Below are 21,724 nucleotides of genomic sequence, written 5' to 3'. Positions count from 1 at the left end.
TTAGCGCACGCAGCATTGTAGCGTGCACTAAAACCGCTAGCGCACCTTAGTAAAAGGAGCCCTATGTTTATTTAATATTATATATATAGATGGTTGTAATCCGCTTACCCCCTCTTCTACAAAGCCGCAACAGCCCCGAAGCCCTTTAAATCTCTATGGACTTCGGGGCTGTTACTGCGCAGCTTTGTAGAAGAAGGGGTTAGTTTTTAGGCGGACTATAAGTCTCTTAAACAAAAAAAAAACAACTTAGTGCTTTTTTTCCAGTGTAAAAGCAAACCAATAGCTCATGGCTTAGTGCTTTTCTCAGTGTGAAGACAAACCAAACGGCATAATGTCCATTTCCAAGTAACAAAAAAAAAGTCAGCAAATAAACCAAACCAATTTCAATCAGGTACAGCCCTCAGAACATCACATGCAAATAACATACACCCTCTTTTACAAAGCTGTGTGACAATGGCACTGAAACCCATTAATTCCTAATGGGTTTTGGTGCGGCATTTTCACAACCACTGTTTCATCCAAAGGGCAGTGCTTTCCTGCATCTTAGCAGTAGGCATCCACTCTGCCTCTTCTCCTTTGGTACTTCCAACCACAGTGACAGAAATACTCAGATAAGGATCTCTGTCAAAAAAAAAAAAAAATCAACAGCTTGGTTCTGGTCCCTTTCCCAGTGCACTGGGGTAAAGGTGCAGCTGCCTGGGGATTCAAGTCCACTCACCATCCTCTCTTCCTCTGTGTGCAACTTTGAAAACAGAGAGGAGGAGGAACTGCCAGAAGAATGTGGCTGGCACTTAATTTTACTACTAGATACTGACCCTGGACCAGAGTTTTCAACTGTGATCTGAACCTGGACCAAAATTGGACTTGTCTTCTGCATACTGTCTGCTTGTGGGCAAGCTTCCTATGCAAAGCACAAAAAACTAGGTGAAACTACCCCACACAGAACAAAACTGAGAAAGAAACCAAGTTGGGAGCAGGACAGTACACATCAACCTTGGAGATAACAAGATTTATTTATATAAATAAAAACAGAATACATATACAGTATATAGATGCATAAATACAATGTCCTTTGTCTAGGTGACCCTTGGAGCTACCTATGCCCCAGTCCTTCCTAACAGGCTGAACCAAATGTTAGTTATTAAGAAAATGTGTTGATTTATTTCCAAATTACACTTTAAAGTTCCAACTAACCCCACAAGCTTCAGAAATGTTTCTGTCTGAGTTTTAACCAGCCTGTTTTAGATTAAGTCTGCATTACAGTAATTTCTGTCATCATTAAAATCACTGACCCTAATAATCCTCAGCAACACCCAATCTTCTCTGCTCTGCTGGAATAAAATCAGATCATCTCTAATCCTACACAGAATAATCAGCCTGACCCATCGGGAACTGCAGTGCCAACAACCAGAGGGGTTGAGGGTTGATGGATAGTTTGGGTTAGTCACTTATATCTGTAGGCCTGTGTGTACATACACATGCGGATGTAAGAATCCAATGGTGATATTTCATCTGGAGTTTCATCTATATTACTACTACTACTATTCAACACGTCTATAGTGCTGAAGGGTGTACATAGCGCTGTACATTTTGAGATTAAATAGACAGTCCTTATCGAAAGGGCTTACAATCTAACTTGGACAGACATAGAGGGTTGGAGATGCAGAATCCAAGGTGAGAAGATTTAGGAGTTGAAAGCAGTCTCAAAGAGGTGAGCTTTTAACTTGGACTTGAACACTGCTAGAGACGGAGCCCACAGTAGGGATTCAGGCTGTTTGATCCTGGCATACGGCGCAGCAAGACAGAACGTCCAAAGTCCAGAGATGTCTCCCAAACCGGTATGTTTTCTTTTTATTTCCATTGTTTCTTTTCCTGCTCTGCTCTATTTCAATGTCTTGAATGCAATAATGAGTGAGGGGCTCTCCCGGCATCCAAACTTACCCTGCTAGGTTCTGATTTTACAAAAGAGACTTGACTAGTTGTTTTCATGTAGACACACGTAGAAGGAGAAATCCCAGAAGTTGTACCTCAACAGAATACTAGAGGGGATCTCTCTATTCACATCCCATCACTGTGAGCTCTGCCCCAATCGTACAAGCTCTGTCCTCATCTGCACAAGCCTCGAACACTTTAAAATCATAAGTGTTCGAGGCTTGTGTGGTTAAGGCAGAGTTTGCAGGAATGGGACAGGGACAGAACTCGTGGGGACGGGACGGGGACAAATTTGCCCCTGTGTCATTCTCTAGGTCTGATTCCAGCCATCCACAGCATCAGTTTCACATCTTAAATCTCATTATGTAAGTGCCTCTAAATGTTTCCTTGGCCGGAGATTGGCTGATCATGTCAGTTGACGTCAGAAATGTCTTCATGGGCAATAATGTAATATCTATAACATCTTTACATAGCAAATGATGGCAGATAAATGATATCAATTGTCCTCAGACAAGCTAGAATAAGCAAAGAATGCAGAAATTAATTTTCGATATGAAAAAAAGTGATCCCAGAGGAGTTAGGTGAAAGATTAGTAGTTGAATTTAGATGACAAGGATAGGAAAATATTTTTAAGAAGTATTTAGGGATTACCCCAATAACAATTTCAAGATGCAACTGAATGGAATACTGATTACACTTCTTAATAGTTCTTAAGATACATAGGACTACACAAAACATGGGACAGAGAGGAGTTTGGGGGGTCAAATAATATCAGTATATCTTCCCAGTCCTTCTCTGCTATTTAGAGATTCTGCTATTCTTTGGAATAGAAAAAAGAGATAAAAAAAAGTAGAAGCACAATTAATGTAGGGCAGGGGTATCAAAGACACTCCTCAAGGGCTGCAATCCAGTCGGGTTTTCAGGATTTCCCCAATGAATATGCATGAGGTCTATTAGCATATAATGAAAGCAGTGCATACAAATAGATCTCATGCATATTCATTGGGGAAATCCTGAAAACCTGACTGGATTGTGGCCCTCGAGGTGGGACTTTGACACCCCTGATGTAGGGTAAGAAGCACGGTGAGTTTAAAGAAAGTAAAAGCAGAAGAGATGGGATGAGATTACAGAAAACAAAAAAAAAAACCCAGAAGAAAGGTGGAGGAAAGCAGCACAGTGGAATTAAAGAAAGTAAAAAAAGTAGCCTAATAGTTAGTGCAGTAGATTTTGATTCCAGAGAACTGGGTTCAATTCCTACTACAGCTCCTTGTGATCCTGGGTAAGTCACTTAGGCCCCCTATTATCAAGCTGCAGTAGAGTATTTTAGTACGAGCCGGCGAGGTATATGCTCTAACACTCATAGGACTTGAATGAGCGTCGGAACATTTACCTCACCGTACCGCATTAAAACGCTCTACCACAGCTTGATAAAAAGGGACCTTAATGCTCCATTGCCCCAGGTACAAAAATGGATTGTCTCCAGTGTGGTTGATAACGTGCACTAAAAATCACCACAAATTGTATTGAAATATATTTAAATGGATATTAATCAGGTTGGTAAATATTTCCTCACAATGCGCAGAAGAAAATGATGGCACAGCGGGTGCAGGAATGTAAGTAACGGACACCGGGAGTGAGCCAAGGTTGAGGTTTGGTACGCCTGACAGAGTGAGAAACAGGGGGAGCAAGGGTGTCCAGAGCAGAGAATAGAATTGTGTGACAAGACAGCCTCATGGACAGACTTAGATAACATAGTGGAGACAAGGAGAGGTGAAACAGTGGATGAGAGCATGGGAGGATCGAGGGCTTGAAGATTTTGAAACCTCTTGGAGGTGACTGGGCGTGGCGGAGGGGGAGTAATGGTGAAGGATATCAGATGGTGATCAGAGATGGGGAGCAGTGAAGTAGAGCAGTTAGAGAGAGAGAGCAGTTGGAAGAAAAGACAAGGTCAAGGCAGTGGCCATCCTGGTGAGTAGGGGTTGTGGACCAAAGTTGGAGATCAAATGAGGAGGTTAAGGCAAGAAATTTAGCAACAAACTTGTCAGTGGGATCATCAGGGTGAAAGTTAAAGTCCCCAAGAATGAGGGAAGGAGAAGATGACTCAAGAAAGCCAGGAGTCAAATTCAGTGAGAAAGGAGGAAGGGGACTTGTTAGGAGGGGGGGGCGATAAATGACCGCTATCTGCAGAGGTAAAGGAGTGAATAGGCAGACAGAGTGGACTTCAATTGAGGAAAGGCTATGGGATAAAGGGTGAAGAAGTTGGAATCTGCAAAAAGGAGAGAGAAGAAACCCAACACCTCCGCCTCGACTGGTAGGGAGAGGTGTATGGGAGAAATGGTAGACACCATGGGAGAGGGCAACAGCTGCAGTAGAGTCCTCAGGGCAGGTCCATGTTTCAGTTAGAGCAAGCAGGTGGAGGGACCAGAAGATAAGGAGGTCATGAATGTAGGGCAGTTTGTTGGAGGCAGAATAAGCATTCTATAAGGCACATGAGAAAGGAAGAGAGGAGGACTGAAGGAGAATAATAGGTATAAGGGTAGGGCGGTTACACATGTGGGGAGCCAGGGTTTGGATTCACATCCCCAGCAGAGAGCAGAAGAAGGAGTAAGAGAGTGTGTCGAAGCAAAGGGGAATAATAACGGCAATGACGAAGATGGGAGGGGCTCAAAGAGAAAGGAGATGGATGAATGGAAGAGAGAGAATGCTTGAGCTTGAGTGCAGTGAATAAGGACAAATCCTTCTTTAGGTATATCAGTGATAGGAAAAGGAACACAGACGGTATAGTACGCCTTAGACAACCGGACGGAAACTACGCAGTGGCGGACTCCAAGAAAGCAGAACTACTAAATGAATATTTCTGCTCAGTCTTCACCTGCGAGGCACCAGGACATGGACCACAGTTGAAAGAGAAACAAGACGTGGATGACCCGTTTCAGAATTTTGAGTTCACACCTGGGGACGTCTACAACGAACTGGCAAGACTCAAGGTGAGCAAATCCATGGGACCGGACAATCTACACCCAAGAGTGCTCAGAGAATTGAGAGATGTTCTGGCAAAACCGTTGGCAGTGCTCTTCAATCTTTCACTAAGTACGGGGAAAGTACCGTTGGACTGGAAAACTGCCAACGTCGTTCCTCTACATAAAAAGGGTTGCAAGGCTGAGGCTGCGAACTATAGACCGGTAAGCCTCACCTCAATAGTGTGTAAACTCATGGAGACACTGGTTAAGTATAGATTGGATACGATCCTAAACGAGGAAAATCTCCGGGATCCCAGTCAACATGGATTCACCAAGGGTAGGTCATGCCAGTCCAATCTTATCAGCTTCTTTGACTGGGTAACAAAAAGACTGGACTCAGGCGAGTCCTTGGACGTCGTGTACCTGGACTTCAGCAAAGCGTTTGATAGCGTCCCACACCGCAGGCTGCTGAACAAGATGAAATCAATGGGGTTGGGAGAAACTCTAACTACATGGGTCAAAGATTGGCTTAGTGGCAGACTTCAGAGGGTAGTGGTTAATGGTACTCTCTCTAAAATGTCGGAAGTGACTAGCGGAGTGCCACAGGGTTCAGTCCTGGGCCCTCTCCTCTTCAACATATTCATTAGGGATCTGACTCAAGGGCTTCAAGGCAAGGTAACCTTATTCGCTGATGATGCCAAACTATGCAATATAGTAAACGACTATAATCTAAAGGATGCTATGGAGCAAGACCTGCGTACTTTAGAAAGCTGGTCCTCGATCTGGCAGCTGGGCTTCAACGCCAAGAAATGTAAGGTCATGCATCTTGGAAACAGAAATCCTTGCAGAACTTACACCCTGAATGGAGAAACTTTAACCAGAACTACGGCAGAACGAGACTTAGGAGTAATCATCAGTGCTGATATGAAAGCTGCCACTCAAGTGGAGAAGGCTTCATCTAAAGCACGGCAGATGATAGGTTGTATCAGGAGAAGCTTCGTCAGCAGGAAGCCTGAAGTCATGATGCCATTGTACAGAGCCATGGTGAGACCTCATCTGGAATACTGTGTGCAATTTTGGAGGCCACACTACTGTAAAGATGTGCTCAGAGTTGAATCGGTTCAGCGGATGGCCACCAGGATGGTCTCGGGGCTAAAGGGTCTCCCGTACGAGGAAAGACTGAGCAAGTTACAGCTCTACTCTCTCGAGGAGCGTAGGGAGAGGGGAGACATGATTGAGACATTTAAGTACATCACGGGACGGGTTGAGGTGGAAGATGATATCTTTCTCCTGAAGGGACCCTCGACCACAAGAGGTCATCCGCTCAAACTCAGGGGAGGGAAGTTTCGTGGAGATGCCAGGAAGTACTTCTTCACGGAGAGAGTGATTGAGCATTGGAACAAGCTTCCAATGCAGGTGATAGAGGCACACAGCGTCCCAGACTTCAAGAATAAATGGGATACCTATGTAGGATCCCTACGAGGATCTGCCAAAGGATAGGACTTGAAAGAGCGGGTCAGTAGAATGGCATTTTTACAATTCTACTTAAATGGGACATTAGACTTAAAAGGGAGGGTCAATGGTGTGGGCAGACTTGATGGGCTGTAGCCCTTATCTGCCGTCATCTTTCTATGTTTCTATGTTTCTAATAAGATAGATGACAAAATGGCTGGTGAGAGAATAGGAAAAGAAGGATATTGAGGGCTTATGGTGTGGAGGGGAAAGGGAATAAGATTGGAGAGAGTGAGTATTAGAAGGAGAAAGTAAATAGGAGCCATAAGGAGAGGAACAGAGAAAGGAAATAGAGCTATACAATGAGAGGAAGCGAAAATCTGGAGGTGCCCAAAGGAGGAGTAACTCCCGTGAAAATCTGGAGGTGCCCAAAGAAGGAGCAAACTCATGCGCCACTGGAACACACCGCCCAGAGAGGATTCAAATTAAATAGCAAAGTTAGTGAGGTCACCCGAGTTCTTGCTTGGGAGGGCTACAGACAGCCATGTGATACACGGGAAGGGGCCTAAGGCCCTTATTGGCTCAGACACCTAAGGAACCTCCTCTCTTCACAGTTTTGGGAATGCCAGTTACCTTTTTCATGAGTAAGAGTAAACAGAGACTTCTGATATTTCTCCTCTGTTCACTGAGATTAAACTTACATTTCAGCCTACATTAGCCACAGTAATTGTTATCTCATAGCTGTGGCCCTATTTGAATGCATTCTCTTCCTATTCTGGGTCACTTTTCCAAACAGCACAGCTAGTACTTCCCTGGAGTCACAGTGAGGAATAAAGTGTGTATGGTACTCATCTGTCACTGTGTATACCAGTGGTTCCCAACCCTGTCCTGAAGGTCACGGGTATGCAGATCTGATCCATTCATATTCATTAGGGATATACTGAAAACCTGACTGGCAGGTGGTTCTCTAGGACAGGGTTGGGAACCACAGGTATATGCAATGTGTACAGGCTGTGTATGACATGTGCAGGTTGTATCTTTGTATGAAGATGTATGTACAGACATGTGAGGCAACTTGATAACTGAGCACCATATTTTTGTGTATATTTTCTTATAGAATACCGGTACTTGCCTAAATTGGCAGAAAAGTGTCTACATTTAGGCATGCCCAAGTTTAAATGCAGCACTTAACCATGCAAGTTATAGTAACATAACATAGTAACATAGTAAATGACAGCAGATAAAGACCTGAACGGTCCATCTAGTTTGCTCATTATTTACATGCATTATAAATTCATGATTGTCTGGAGGGGAACATCTGGAAGAAGAAGGAAAGCAGTGGGCAAAACTGAAAGTAGTTATTGTAAGGGCAACAAACCATTTTGTAAGAAAAGTAAGTAAAAGTAAGAGGAAAAGGCCACTTTGGTTCTCAAAAGTAGTAGCTGAAAAGGTAAGGAAAGAAAGGATAGATTTCATAAACTACAAAAGATCACAGAAAGAAGAAGAAAGGGAAAAATATCTCGAAAAGTTAATAGAGGCTGGTCAAATAGTCAGGAAAGCAAAGATGCACAAAGAAGAAAAAATAGCTGACACGATAAAAAAGGGAGACAAGACTTTTCTTTTTTTTAATATATTAGTGATAGGAAGAAGTGCAAAAATGGCATTGTGAGACTCAACGGTGAAAGGGAGAAATATGTAGAAACTGATAAAGATAAGGCTGAATTGCTTAACAAATATTTCTGCTCTGTGATCATAGCTGAAGACAAATGCAAATAGGGATGGAGGAGTGGTAGACCCTGATCAATTTTCAGAGGATTGCATTCGTGGGAAGCTATCTAAACTAAAGGTGGACAAAGCAATGGGGCCGGCTTGTGTACATCCAAGGGTACTGAAGAAATTTAGGGAAGTTCTGGCGACTTTGCTTGCTGACCTTTTCAATGCTTCTCTAGAATCAGGAGTAGTACCAGAGGATTGGAGAAGGGCGGATGTGGTCCCTCTCCAGAAAAGTGGAAGTAAGGAAGAAGTAGGGAACTACATGCTGGTAATTCTAACTTCCATGGAAACACTTTTAAAACAGAGAATGGTGATGTTTCTGGAATCCAGTGGATTACAGGACTGAAGGCAACATGGATTCACTAGAGGCAGGTCTTGTCAGACATATCTGATCAATTTCTTTGACTGGGTGAACAGAGAACTGGATAGAGGGAGTGCACTAGATATGGTGTATTTATATTTTAGGAAAGCCTTTAACAGTGTTCCACTTAGGCATCTAATTACTAAAATGAATGCTCTCGGGATGGACCCCAAAGTGACAGATTGGGTCAGGAACTGGTTGAGTAAGTGGCGTAGCGAGGGTGACTGGAACCCGGGGTTGTAATGCCCCTCTTCTTCCCTCATTCATGTCCTACCCCCCTGCCGCACATGTACCTTTTTAACTTTGGTGCAAGCAGTGATAAACTTGCTGCCCACATCAGCTTCGGAGCTCTCTCCGATGTCATTTCTGGAAGTGATGTCAGAGAGCTCTCCAAAGCCGACGTGGGCAGCAAGTTCATCGCTGCTCATGCCAAAGTTAAAAAGGTACGGGGAAGGAGTGCAGGGGGAGGAGTGGGAAGTGGGGCTGGAGAGGAAGGGCAACCCCAAGGAAGACTGCGCCCGGGGCAGACTGCCACCCTCATACCTTACTATGCCACTGAGATGAGTGGAAGGTGACAGAGGGTAGTGGTAAATGGAGATCTCTCTGAGGAAAGGGATGTTACTAGAGGTGTGCCTCAAGGTTTGGCTCTTGGGCCTGTTTTTTAAAAATATTTTTGTAAGCAATATTGCTAAAGAGTTGTCAGGTAAGATGATATCAAAATCTGCAATAGAGTACACACCGCTGATGGTGTGAGCAACATGAGGAAGGACCTAGTGAAGCTTGACGAATGGTCTGAAATTTTGCAGCTATGATTTAATGCTGAGAAATTCAAGATCCTGCTTTTGGGCTGCAAAAACCCAAGGGAATGGTACAGTTTAGGGGGTGAAGAACTTTTGTGTATGAAAGAAGAGCAGGACTTGGGTGTGATAGTATGTGATTATCTTAAGGTGGCCAAATAGGTTGAAATGTCGACAGCTAAAGCTAGAAGGATGCTAGGTGGCATAGGGAGAGGGATGGCCAATAGAAAAAAGGAGGTATTGATGTCCCTGTATAAGATTCTGGCGAGACCTTATTTAGAATATTGTGTACAGTTCTGAGTTGTCATTTTTCTTTGATATTTATGGGATATAGACCGTATAGTCTACCTAGTACTGTCCTTAGGTTCCAATTAATGGAGTTGCCTGTAAGTTACATGTGTGTAAATTTTGGACACACCCATACCCCATTCCTCCCCCTGTGCGTGCCCCCTTGCATTCACATGCTAAGCAAGTTGTATGCTAGTGCTAATTGGCACTTAAGTATGTTGCTGTCGAAGTTATGCATGTAAATGCAAGCACATAACAGATTGTGAACCCACTAGGGACAGGAAAAAGTACCTACATATTAGTACAGTATATGTAAACTGCTTTGATTGTACCCTTGGAAAAAAGGTATATCAAATCCATGACCCCTTTAATCTATAACTTACATTAGAAGCCAACCAAATTTCAGTTTCATGTTCAGCGCCTAAACTGGCCTGAAATCTAGGTTCAGGTTTCAGCCAAAATTGCCAGTGCACTTTCAGTTGAAACCGAAACTCTCCCCCCTCCTCCACGATCACTTGCTGCTGCTCAGTAGAAAAGGCTGCCGAGACCTCCCGTGGCAGCCTCAGTTGCTATTTCTACTGGAACTGGCTACACGCGGGAGTGAGGGGGGACTCTTCTGCATCCATTACCCACCAACGATCTAGGCCCGGGGGTGGGGAGGAAGGAGGCACCACTGGAGTTGTGTATTAAAGTGTGCTTGGGAGGGGGGCATTTTTGGTCAGGTGAGGGAGTGGGGGATTGCTGGGGGACAGGTTTGAACATAAGAACATAAGCAGTGCCTCTGCTGGGTCAGACCAGAGGTCCATCGTGCCCAGCAGCCCACTCACGTGGTGGCCCATCAGATCCAGGACCTGTATAGTAATCCTCTATCTATACCCTTCTATGCCCTTTTTCTTCAGGAAATCATCTAATCCCTTCTTAAACCCCAATACCGTACTCTGTCCTATCACACCCTCTGGAAGCGCATTCCAGGTCTTCACCACCCTTTGGGTGAAGAAGAGCTTCCTAGCATTGGTTCTGAATATGTCCCCTCTTAATTTTTCCGAATGCCCTCTCGTTCTTGTAGTTTTTGAAAGTTTGAAGAATCTGTCCCCCTCCACTTTCTCTATGCCCTTCATGATCTTGTAAGTCTCTATCATGTCCCCTCTAAGCCTTCAATTTTCCAGGGAAAAGAACCCCAGTTTCTCTAATCTTTCAGCATATGAAAGGTTTTCCATACCTTTTATCAATCTCGTTGCTCTTTTCTGAACCCTCTCGAGTAACGCCATATCCTTCTTAAGGTACGGTTTGATTTTGGTTTCTACTGAAACTGAGTGGCCAATTTTGGACACAGATTTGGTTTTGGTAGAAGCCAAAGATCCTGGTTTCAGTTGTCTCCGTCTTACATGTACACTCGGTATATGTGTGTGTGTATGTAGGCTGTGTGCACATGCGGACATTATCTGCCTTGTTTCATCATTCCTTTCTCCTGCAGCAGGTAACTTGGAATCTAGCTTTGCTAAGCATAGTCCTTGGAATTGGTGGTACTTTCCAGTATGGGTTACAGATCTCCACTATCAGCTCTCCATCAGAGGTAAGCACAACTACTCTTTAGCGATAAAAGCTCTCTTTCAATATATACCATAGAAAAAGAACAATTTGAAAGCCAAACAAGGTTTGAGAATCCCTGCCTGTCTCGATTTCTGATGGAGGTAGAATTTGGAGGCTCCAATGCCCTTTCACCATACACCTCCCATGGAACTGAGGAGCACCTGGGCTGGCAGAAGACCCTGGAGCTAATCATTTTACCCACTCTTCACTCATATTGATCCATAATGTCACTACACCATGAGTATCGGGTGTATTGTCAAAAATGAACTGAGAAAGGTAGAGAGGAGGACAATCAAAATAAAAAAGCAGATGGAATGACTCTGCTATGAAAAAAGGTTAAACAGGTTAAGGCTCTGCAACCTGAAGCAGAGAACGCAGAGAGAAAATACGGTAAAGATGTATAAAATCCTGGAGGGTGTGGAAGGGATTGTAGAGCTGAGTAGTTGTGGGATGGATGGGTAGATTGGATAGGAAAACCAAAAGGAGAAACTAAAACTCTGCCCCAAACCCAAAAGAAAAAAACCCCATAGGAGCAGAGAAGACCAGACCGTCAAACTAAAACTTTAATGACAAAAATAGGAAGTGAAACAAAAAAAATGGATCGTGTTTCAGCTACAGAGCCTGCATCAGGAGTCCTTAAGTTGTCCACGCAACAAAAAGACAAAATAAATGAGCTTATGTAGCAATCTAATTCAACAAAAACTGTCACCCAAAAGTGTCTAAGGCAGTGTGTCGCAAACTGTGTGCCTCCTAAGATTTCAGGTGTGTCGTGAGACGCCGGGAAGGAGGAAAGGCGCTGGCTGATTGCCTGCAGGACATGCCTCTCACAGTGAGAGGCATATCCTGTAGGCCAGGGGTAAGGAACTCCGGTCCTCGAGAGCCGTATTCCAGTCGGGTTTTCAGGATTTCCCCAATGAATATGCATGAGATCTATGTGCATGCACTGCTTTCAATGCATATTCATTGGGGAAATCCTGAAAATCTGACTGGAATACGGCTCTCGAGAACCGGAGTTCCCTACCCCTGCTGTAGGCAATCAGCCGGCGCCAGCACTTCTCCTCTCTGTGTGTCTTCCCTGCTGGCACTCCCCACTGGCAGCTCAGGGCCCATCTGGTGTGCCTTCGCACATGCACAGACATTGACGTGATGATGTCACGCATATTCGTGACATCATCGCGTTAATGTTCACACACATCTGGATGGATGCCTTGAGCCGCAGCCACTACGTTTAGTGTGCTGTGGCTCGACAACATTTGCGGGACACTGATCTAAGGGCTAATATGTTGTGCCTTGATAAAATTTGAAACTGAGAGTAGCTGGATTGGATAGACCTGTGGTTCTTAAACCTGTCCTGGAGGACCCCAAGCCAGTTGGATTTTCAAGATATCCCTAATGAATATGCCTGAGCCAGATTTGCATATAATAGAGGTGACAGGCATGCAAATCTTTCTCATGCATATTCATTAGAGATATCTTGAAAACCCGATTAGCTAGGGATCCCCAGGACAGGTTTAAGAACCACTGGGATAAATCATTACATCTCTAAGTTGTGAGACATAAGTGCATGACATACGTGCGTAACATCTCTAAGTTGTGTGCGTGCCTGCATATGTCATGTAGCTTAGAGAAGTGATGATTTACTAGCAGTGGGTCATGCTCCTGAGTTTGCCTCTGAAGGTTACGAAACAGGATATTCTGTAGGGCAATCAGCCAAGGCACCCCCTTGATGAGATATGGACAGCTGCGTGCATCTCTAGATAAGTTCATTGGTTTCTCTGTGATTTTGTATTTTGCTGCGTAATTATTAGCCATCCAGACATGAGAAAGCCATTGCTTAACCTTGGGAATGAATACTAAGGATCATGGTCTTTGGATACTTCTTGATGAGCTGGAGTAGCCACTGTTGAAGGCATAATATCAGGCTCAGTGGATATCTGGTCTGACCTAAAATGGCATATCTGATGTTCTTACATCCTCTGTGACTCTGAGCAAGTCACTTAACCTCTCTTTGCGCAATCGTAGAATGTGAAGATATCAAACTATATACATCACCATTAAAAGATCAGAAATAGAACATGAATGATCAATTTAAAAAAAAGGAATAATTGCTAACAGATTGATTTTGGGAATATTTCTGCCCTTTTGGAACAAACCTTGTCTGTAGATACTGAAAGAGCTACTCTTTTAGTGTCTTTTGTTTTTGAGCAAGATTTAAATTCGATTTTGAAATTATACTTTAAAAATTCCCAAAAATTATTTGGAGATCAAAGACTTTGGATATACCCGGATGTCTCAAAAGTTACGCAAAAGAGAAGAAAAGACTTTCTTTCCCTACGTCAAGAGACTCTTAAACTTGGTGCTATGTTCCTTTTAGCAGATCCCTAGCTAGGTATTTGGGAATAAAATATACTTTTTACTCTCCAGACCATTTGAGGGAATTTCTAAAAGTGAAAAAGATCATTAAGGATTGATTAAGGAATGGAATTATGTGAATATTGCAACCGATAGTCCATTAACCCTTTTCTTTGAATGTTAGATACCTATTTTTTCTAAACTAGATTCTGACTACCACTCCTCAACATTGTGGTCTGAGGAAGAGGAAAAAATTTATACCGTTCAATGTGGAAAATTTTTGTGATTTGAATAGTTTCCTTCTCTGTATTATATGGAACAAGATTTATGCTTGTGAATATTGTGAAAATTAATAAAGAAATAATATATATATATATAAAAAAGGAATAATTGCTTAGTATAATAAATCTATGCTCAAGTCGTTTTCACCTGCTTCTGCTTCTTTCCAGTATATTAAGGAGTTCATCAACCAGACCTGGCAGGATCGCTATGGCTCTCCTCTTCATCAGGAGAAAGTTAGCTTACTATGGTCTGTCATCATCGCCATCTACAACGTAGGGGGGTTGCTGGGTTCCCTGAATGTTGCCTACCTCTCTGTCAGATTTGGCAGGTAAAGCAATCCTTTGCTCCTGTGTGATAGATCTCTTCTAGGATAGACAAAGACTAAAGATTGCAATGAATGAACAGAAAGAGGGGAGCTACATTTCAAACTCCATGAATGTGCTTCTATATGTGCCTATATCATCAAGTAGTATTATTAAAGGGCTATAGATATTCCATACATTGACATATGTTCTCCTTTTCACCACTACAGGAAGAAGACCCTCTTATATAATAATATCATTGCGCTCCTGGGTGCAGCTGTCTTGGGTTTCAGTCGGACCCTGGGCTCCTTTGAAATGGTGATATTAGGTCGATTCCTGTATGGGGTTGGCTCAGGTACACATTCAGTTTTTTACATGCAGCTCACAGTCCTCAGATAAAATAAGGTTCTTTTTCTGCCAGTGATCTCCTCAGTCACAGGTCATCTGTCTATGGACTTTTTCCTAGAAGCATTTCTTCAGTCAGGGGTTTTGTATCTTTCTCCCTATACCTCCAACCTCCCTCCCCAGAGCTGTCCTGCCATTAAAATTCCCACCCAGGACTTGGATTTCATTAGTTTCCTTTCAGGCCTCTGCTCAAGATGAGTTATTAATTATTATTCAGATACCAAAGGTAGACCCTTGTCCAGAGGGTACATCTAATCCTGGTTTATACCTGGTGTAGTGGAGGGTAAACAGACTTGTCCAGTGTCACGAGAAACATCAATGAGAAAGGTGGGATTTGAGCCATTTCTCCAGTGCAGGCTTTGAAAGGCCACTGAAAGCATTTCCAGACTTCTTTTGCCAACCCTATAGGAAGCATGTATTGAGTGACAGTAGGAAATGATTTCCTTTTTCAAAAGTAATTGATTTCAAATTCTTATGAAATAAGCATGAATAGTACATAAAACCAATGGAACTGCACCAGCCCAAATTGAGACTGTCACTGCACCCAGGGGAAGGGTAATGCTCCAGCCAATGGTTGCTTTCTGCACCTTGTCTCTCTTTTGGGCTTATGTGCTCAAAGCTATGGTTGCCATCCCTGCCCCCAAGCCTGCCCTAGCCCCACCCCCTGCTTCCTGCTCTTGTCAGTGCCGGGTTTTGAAAAGCCATCCGGACCCCCGGACATGTCCTCAAAACCCTACTCACAGCCAAACTCAAAAGGACAGCATGACATCCTGCTTCTCTGCCCCCAAGGTGTTTGGATAAAGTAATTATAATAATTTATTTATAACCCGCTATACCTTAACAGTTCAGAGCGGTTTACAACAAAGAGAATCTGCCAGACGCAGATGAATACATATCGAATTATATATCTTGCATGGTTGCGTATCTTAAGCCAAAATTGTCATACGAATAAGATTTCACAGCTTCCTTACACATTTGGTAAGGAAAAGAATTCACAAGTAGAGGTTTCTCAAACAAATTTGTCATACAAATAAGATTTCAGAGGTTTCCTAAACATTTGATAAGACCAGGAATTCACAAATAGAGCACGTTAAAGTTTTGCTCCAGACACTAGCCTGGTAAGCTAAAGTTTTGTCCAGGAATCTTTTTACAATACATCCTTTAGCGTAAGAAAAGAAAATAGAGAAATTCTTCACATGGGTTAAAGGTTTCTAAAGAATACAAAGTGGTTGACTAGATAAAATAAAGTAAGAGAAAGATAAGTAGTGATTGTTGCAGTTGGCTGGGTCTTGCCATGCCCAACATCTCATAAGTACATACAAAAAGTGGGGTTTCTGAAGGACTGGAGAAGCCTCCAGTGAGTGTATGAGTTAAGAGGCAGTCTCTATCCTCAAGAAAAACAAAGGAGAAATTCTTTCTGAAATGGTAAAGTCTTTATTCTTAAGAACTTTAAATGGAAGGAGACTTAACATGGCCATGTTTCAGCTGTGTAGTCTGATGCATGGCCATGTTGAGTCTTCTTCCATTTGAAGACCTTATGATTAAGAATAAAGACTGTTTATCACTTCAGAAAGAGTTTTCTTCTTTTGTTTTTATTTTTATACAGACTGCTTCTTAACTTATACATTCACTGGTGGCCACTCTGATCCTTCAGAAATCCCCCTTTTTGTGTGTACGTTTGGATATTAATGTGGGGATTCTCTCTCCTGTTTGTTTGTACATTTCCAACATCTCAGCCATTGTGCTGCTGTTTTCTTCAGGGTGTGATGTGAGGTCTGCAGTTCTTTATATAGTGGGTTCTCAAACCTGACTGGTTGTGGTTTGAGGTGGGTGGTTTAATACAGGAAATTTTGGCGAGAAAGTGTGTTGGTTATAAATTTGAATTTTGACAGAAAGTTTGTTGATAAATTTAAATTTTGTGGGAAAATGAAGCAGAAAATTCATTGGAACAGTTGTGACTCTGGGGGGAAGGGGAAGGAATTTCTGTATGTCACATTTCGAAACTCTGGGATGGAGATAGGGATATTTGTCCTTTGAATGGGTGATTGCCATGCCTTGTTTTAGAGTAGCCCTTTGTCTCCATTGAGGTTACATGGATGTTTTGCTATCTCTACTGCTTCTTTGATTCTTTTTGACCACCTAAAATCTTCTGGTAGCCTTTCCTCTATGATACAGCCAGATCCACCAGTGTCTGATTGGCTGCAGCTACCTGGGATTTCATAAACTCCAGGGAATTGGAGCCAAGGTAGCTGGGCCTTCACACATGTGAGTATGGATGCTTTCTCCTGTGGTGTGCTGTATGTTCTTCTGATGTGATTTTTCTTTAGCAATTTACCTATGCAGTCTGTCATTTCTTGGGTGTAGGGGAGCAACATGAGTTGTTTATCCATTGGTTGTTGGTTATTGCTATTTTTATGGGTTGAATTCTCCAGAAGTTTTAGGGCTTAAGAAGTAACTCTTCTATTATAGCTACTGGCTAAGAATGTGTCCCAGAGGGTGTCCTTTTCTTTCTGAAGCTTGTCTGAGTCTCAAACCCTTAGTTACCACTGGGGGAGTGTGGTGGGTTATGTTTATATTCCTCCAGTGGTCATCTGGTCAGTTTGGGCACCTTTTTGGCACTTATTCATTAAGAACACAGGTCTAGCCTCAAATGTCCAAATTGTGCCCTGGACACACTTCAGAATGTTCCATTATTGCAGAAAAATGTCCAACTCATAAGCCCACCCTAATCCTACCCAAAACAGGACTCCAACATGTCCCCTTGAGATTTAGAGGCACTGCAGAAACACAGCATAGAAATCCATCTACAAATTGGGTTTCGAAAATAGCAATTTGGAAGGTATGGAGAGAAAAACGTCCATCTACCCTTTTATGCCACTATTTGGACATTTTTATCTTTTGAAAACGAGCCCCATAGAAACATATAATTTTGTAAATCTATGTGCTATGAAAATGAGCTTCAGAATATTCCAGAAAACATAAGACGACTAACATAAGAACATAAGAACATAAGCAGTGCCTCCGCCGGGTCAGACCATAGGTCCATCCTGCCCAGCAGTCCGCTCCCGCGGCGGCCCAAACAGGTCACGACCTGTCTAAATCACCAGAAGGGGCCCCCATGCCACCTCGGTTTCCTAATTGAGTCCTATCTTCCCATCAAAGTCCTAGCCCTCCGGTCTTGCACCTGCACGACCTGGTTGGGTTTCTACATTTATTTTCTGGTTAGCTTTCTCAGTATCCCATGATCCCTTTATCCCTCAGGAATCCATCCAGTCTCTGTTTGAATCCCTGTACCGTACTCTGCCTGATCACTTCCTCCGGTAGCGCATTCCAAGTGTCCACGACCCTCTGGGTGAAAAAAAACTTCCTTGCATTCGTTCTGAACCTATCTCCCTTCAGTTTCTCCGAGTGCCCCCTCGTACCTGTTGTCCCCTTCAGTCTGAAGAATCTGTCCCTATCCACCCTCTCTATGCCCCTCATGATCTTGAAGGTCTCTATCATATCACCCCTGAGCCTCCTTTTTTCCAGAGAGAAGAGCCCCAGCCTATCCAACCTCTCAGCATATGAGTAGTGTTCCAGCCCTCTTACCAGTTTCGTTGCTCTCCTTTGGACTCTCTCAAGTACCTCCATGTCTTTCTTGAGGTACGGCGACCAATATTGAACGCAGTATTCCAGATGCGGACGCACCATCGCTCGATACAGTGGCATGATGACTTCCCGCGTCCTGGTAGTTATGCCCCTCTTTATGATGCCCAGCATCCTGTTGGCTTTTTTTGAGGCCGCTGCGCACTGTGCAGATGGCTTCAGTGATGCATCCACCAGCACACCCAAGTCTCTCTCAAGATTGCTTTCTCCCAACAATGCCCCCCCCAATTTGTAGTTGAACAACGGGTTCTTTTTCCCTATATGCATGACTTTGCATTTTTCCACGTTAAAGCGCATTTGCCATTTGTTTGCCCAGTCTTCCAGCTTGTCTAGGTCCCTTTGCAGGTCCTCACACTCCTCCCTGGAGTTAACTCTGCCGCACAGTTTCGTATCGTCTGCAAATTTTATAACCTCGCACTTTGCCTCTTTTTCCAGGTCATTGATAAATATGTTGAAGAGTAACGGCCCCAGCACCGATCCCTGTGGCACACCGCTCGTGACTCCCCGCCAGTCAGAATATTGGCCCTTTACTCCGACCCTCTGCAGTCTACCCGACAGCCAGTGCTCGATCCATCTGTGCACATCCCCTCCCACCCCGTGATTCCACAGTTTCCTAAGCAGCCTTTCATGTGGTACCTTGTCGAAAGCCTTCTGAAAATCGAGGTAAATGATGTCGATGGGTTCCCCATTGTCCACCCGACTGCTTATTCCCTCAAAGAAGTACAGAAGGTTCGTTAGGCACGACCTTCCCTTACAGAATCCGTGCTGGCTTGTTCTCAGTAGGCCATTTCTCTCAATGTGCTCACAAATGCCGTCTTTTATCATAGCTTCCACCATCTTCCCTATAATTGAAGTCAGGCTCACCGGCCTGTAGTTCCCGGGGTCACCCCTCGATCCCTTCTTGAATATAGGTGTGACATTCGCCAATTTCCAGTCCTCTGGTACCTCTCCAGTTTTCAAGGATAGGTTACAAACATGCTGGATTGTGCCCGCTATTTCTTGTCTTAGTTCCTTCAGAACCCTTGGGTGGATCCCGTCCGGACCCGGTGATTTGCCGCATTTTAATCTGTCTATCTGTTTGAGGACATCCTCCTTACTTACCTCTATGTGCTCCAATTTTTCAGCCTGTTCCCCAATCATGAGCTCCTCTGAGTCCGGTATATTAGATGTGTCTTCTCTCGTGAAGACCGACGAGAAGAACGTGTTCAACCTCTCAGCTACCTCTTTATCCTCCTTAATCACTCCCTTCCTATCCCCATCGTCCAACGGCCCCACCTCCTCTCTCGCTGGTCGTTTCCCCTTTACGTAACTGAAGAATGCCTTGAAGTTTTTTGCTTCCCTGGCCAGCCCCTCTTCGTATTTCCCTTTTGCTTTTCTAACCTCTCGGTGGCATTCTTTTTGGCATTTCCTGTGCGCCTGGTGATTTTCCTCAGTTGGATCCTTTTTCCATCTCCGGAAGGACACTTTTTTGTCATTTATTGCCTTCTTTACTTCTGCTGAGATCCAAATCGGGTCCTTTGTCCGCTTGTTCTTGCATCCTTTCCTGAAACTGGGGACGTACGTTTTTTGTGCTTCCTGCAGGGTGTCCCTGAATAGGGTCCAGGCGCTTTCCACAGTCTCCATCCTAAAGATGTTTCTGAGCTTCCTCCCCACCGTTTCCCTCATAGCAACATAGTTCCCTTTCTTGAAGTTGAGCGCAGTTGTTGCGGTTCTCCTTACTATGGGTGTCCCCCTTTCTAATGTGAATCTGATTTCATTGTGGTCACTGTTGCCTAGTGGTCCTCCTACTTCTACCCCTCTTGCAGGCCCCCCTAATCCATTCAGGATGAGGTCAAGGGTAGCACACCCCCGCGTCGGTTCCCTGACCAGTTGCTCCATGAAGCAGTCCCTCACAGCTTCTACAAATCCTGTTTCCCTAGTGCAGTTGGAGTGACCCGTACTCCAGTCTATCCCTGGGTAGTTGAAGTCTCCCATCACTGTTACACTTCCAGTCCTGCACTCCTGTCTCAGTTCAGCTTCCAGGTCGTGTCCGAGTCCTTCCGGCGTGCCAGGTGGGCGATAGTACAGTCCCAGTTTTATGCCTGCACCATTGTTTCCCGGCAATTTGACCCATAGCGATTCCAGCCCCTCTGCCTTCGTTGCTATATCCATCCCGACCGAGTAGATAGAGTCCTTTATGTATAGTGCTATGCCTCCCCCCTTCTTGTGGGTCCTGTCTCTCCTGTAGAGCTTGTACCCCGGCAGCGCCACATCCCATTGATTCTCCTCTGTCCACCATGTTTCTGTAATTCCAATTATATCCAGGTCTTCCCCCTTGGCCACGACCTCAAGTTCACTCATCTTGGCCATGAGGCTTCTTGCATTTGCGTATAAGCACCGCAGGTCCCGTCGTTTTTCCTCCACCTCTGCATTCACCTGGGCCGCCTCTCCTGTTCCCTGTACTTCTGTTTTGCCCATAGCCTTTACCCTCGTAGCTTTCAGCTTCCCCACATTTCCGCCACCCCAATTCCCCGCTTTTCCTCTGGGTTTTCTTGTCCCCTCCTGGGCCCCGGCCTCTGTTCGATCCCCCTCGCCTTGTGTAGCCCCTATAATGCCCTCAGCTTTCGCCCTATTGCCACCCAGTCCCCCTGTGTCTCCATGCCCCTTAGTCTCCACCCAGCAAGCTCCCTTTACCTGTTGTTTCCTTTGCTGTCTGATCCTGAGATCCACTGGTCTCTCTACTTCCTCTGTGCAGTCAGCCCGTTCAGCATCTGTTCTGGATACTGTTGTCCGAAGCGTCAACATCAGATCAGCTGTCGGCTTTCCCCCTCTCCTCAGTTTAAAGCCCTCTCGATCTCCTTCCTCACATTGGCAGCCAGTAGTCTAGTTCCCTCTGTGCTCAGGTGCAGGCCGTCCCGCCGGTAGAGCTTACTCTTTCCCCAGAAGGACGTCCAGTTCCTTACAAAGTGGAAGCCCTCCTCCTGGCACCATCTCCTCAACCATGCATTCACAGCCTGGAGGTCTGCCTGCCTTTTTGCATCTGCTCTCGGCACTGGCAGGATCTCTGAGAATGCTATCCTCCGGTTACTCTGCTTCAGTTTTCGTCCCAGGACCCTGAACTGGTCAGTCATCGTGGCCATGCTGAAGTTCCTCCGGCTCACGTCATTTGTTCCGACGTGGATTATCACCGCAGTCTCCTCTGTCTCTGCTCCGTCCAGGATCCTCTCAATCCTATCAGTGACGTCTCGTGTCTTGGCCCCTGGGAGACAAGTCACTAGCCGATCCTCCCTTCCTCCAGCTACGTGACTATCTACCTCTCTCAAGATCGAGTCTCCCACCACAATAGCAGACTTCCCTTTCCTCAGCAACCTCCTCTGTCTCAGGTCCGTGTCCTCGGTGTAGTGAGGTGTCTCACCCTCGGGGTCTCGGTGAGTCACGGTCTCCTCCTCTTGTGTGGTTCCTCCGCTAGGTCCTTCCCCGGTGTCGCCTTGTGGATCCTGGGTCTCGTCTGCCGACATCCGTCTGTGCAGCTGTTGGTCCTGTCCTTCCGCCTTCCTATAGGCCTCCTCGATGAATCTCTCAAGGTCCCTCACCTGGTCCACAATG

The 21,724-nt window shown here is 44.6% G+C and overlaps 1 protein-coding gene across 1 annotated transcript in view; it reads left to right on the top strand.

Moving 5' to 3' along the window:
• Nucleotides 1-1,377: 1,377 nt before the first annotated feature.
• LOC117365091 (solute carrier family 2, facilitated glucose transporter member 11-like) overlaps nt 1,378-21,724 on the top strand; it is a 38,085-nt gene continuing 17,738 nt past the window's right edge. Inside the window, exons 1-4 of the mRNA XM_033955041.1 lie at nt 1,378-1,838; nt 11,038-11,136; nt 13,955-14,115; nt 14,320-14,444. Coding sequence (XP_033810932.1) covers nt 1,824-1,838; nt 11,038-11,136; nt 13,955-14,115; nt 14,320-14,444 — 400 coding nt within the window. The 5' untranslated portion in view covers nt 1,378-1,823. The remainder of the gene's footprint in view (nt 1,839-11,037; nt 11,137-13,954; nt 14,116-14,319; nt 14,445-21,724) is intronic.

The sequence above is a fragment of the Geotrypetes seraphini genome, chromosome 8 (assembly GCF_902459505.1).
Source record: "Geotrypetes seraphini chromosome 8, aGeoSer1.1, whole genome shotgun sequence".
NCBI lineage: Eukaryota > Metazoa > Chordata > Amphibia > Gymnophiona > Dermophiidae > Geotrypetes > Geotrypetes seraphini.
This window is presented reverse-complemented; position numbering and strand designations above follow the sequence as displayed.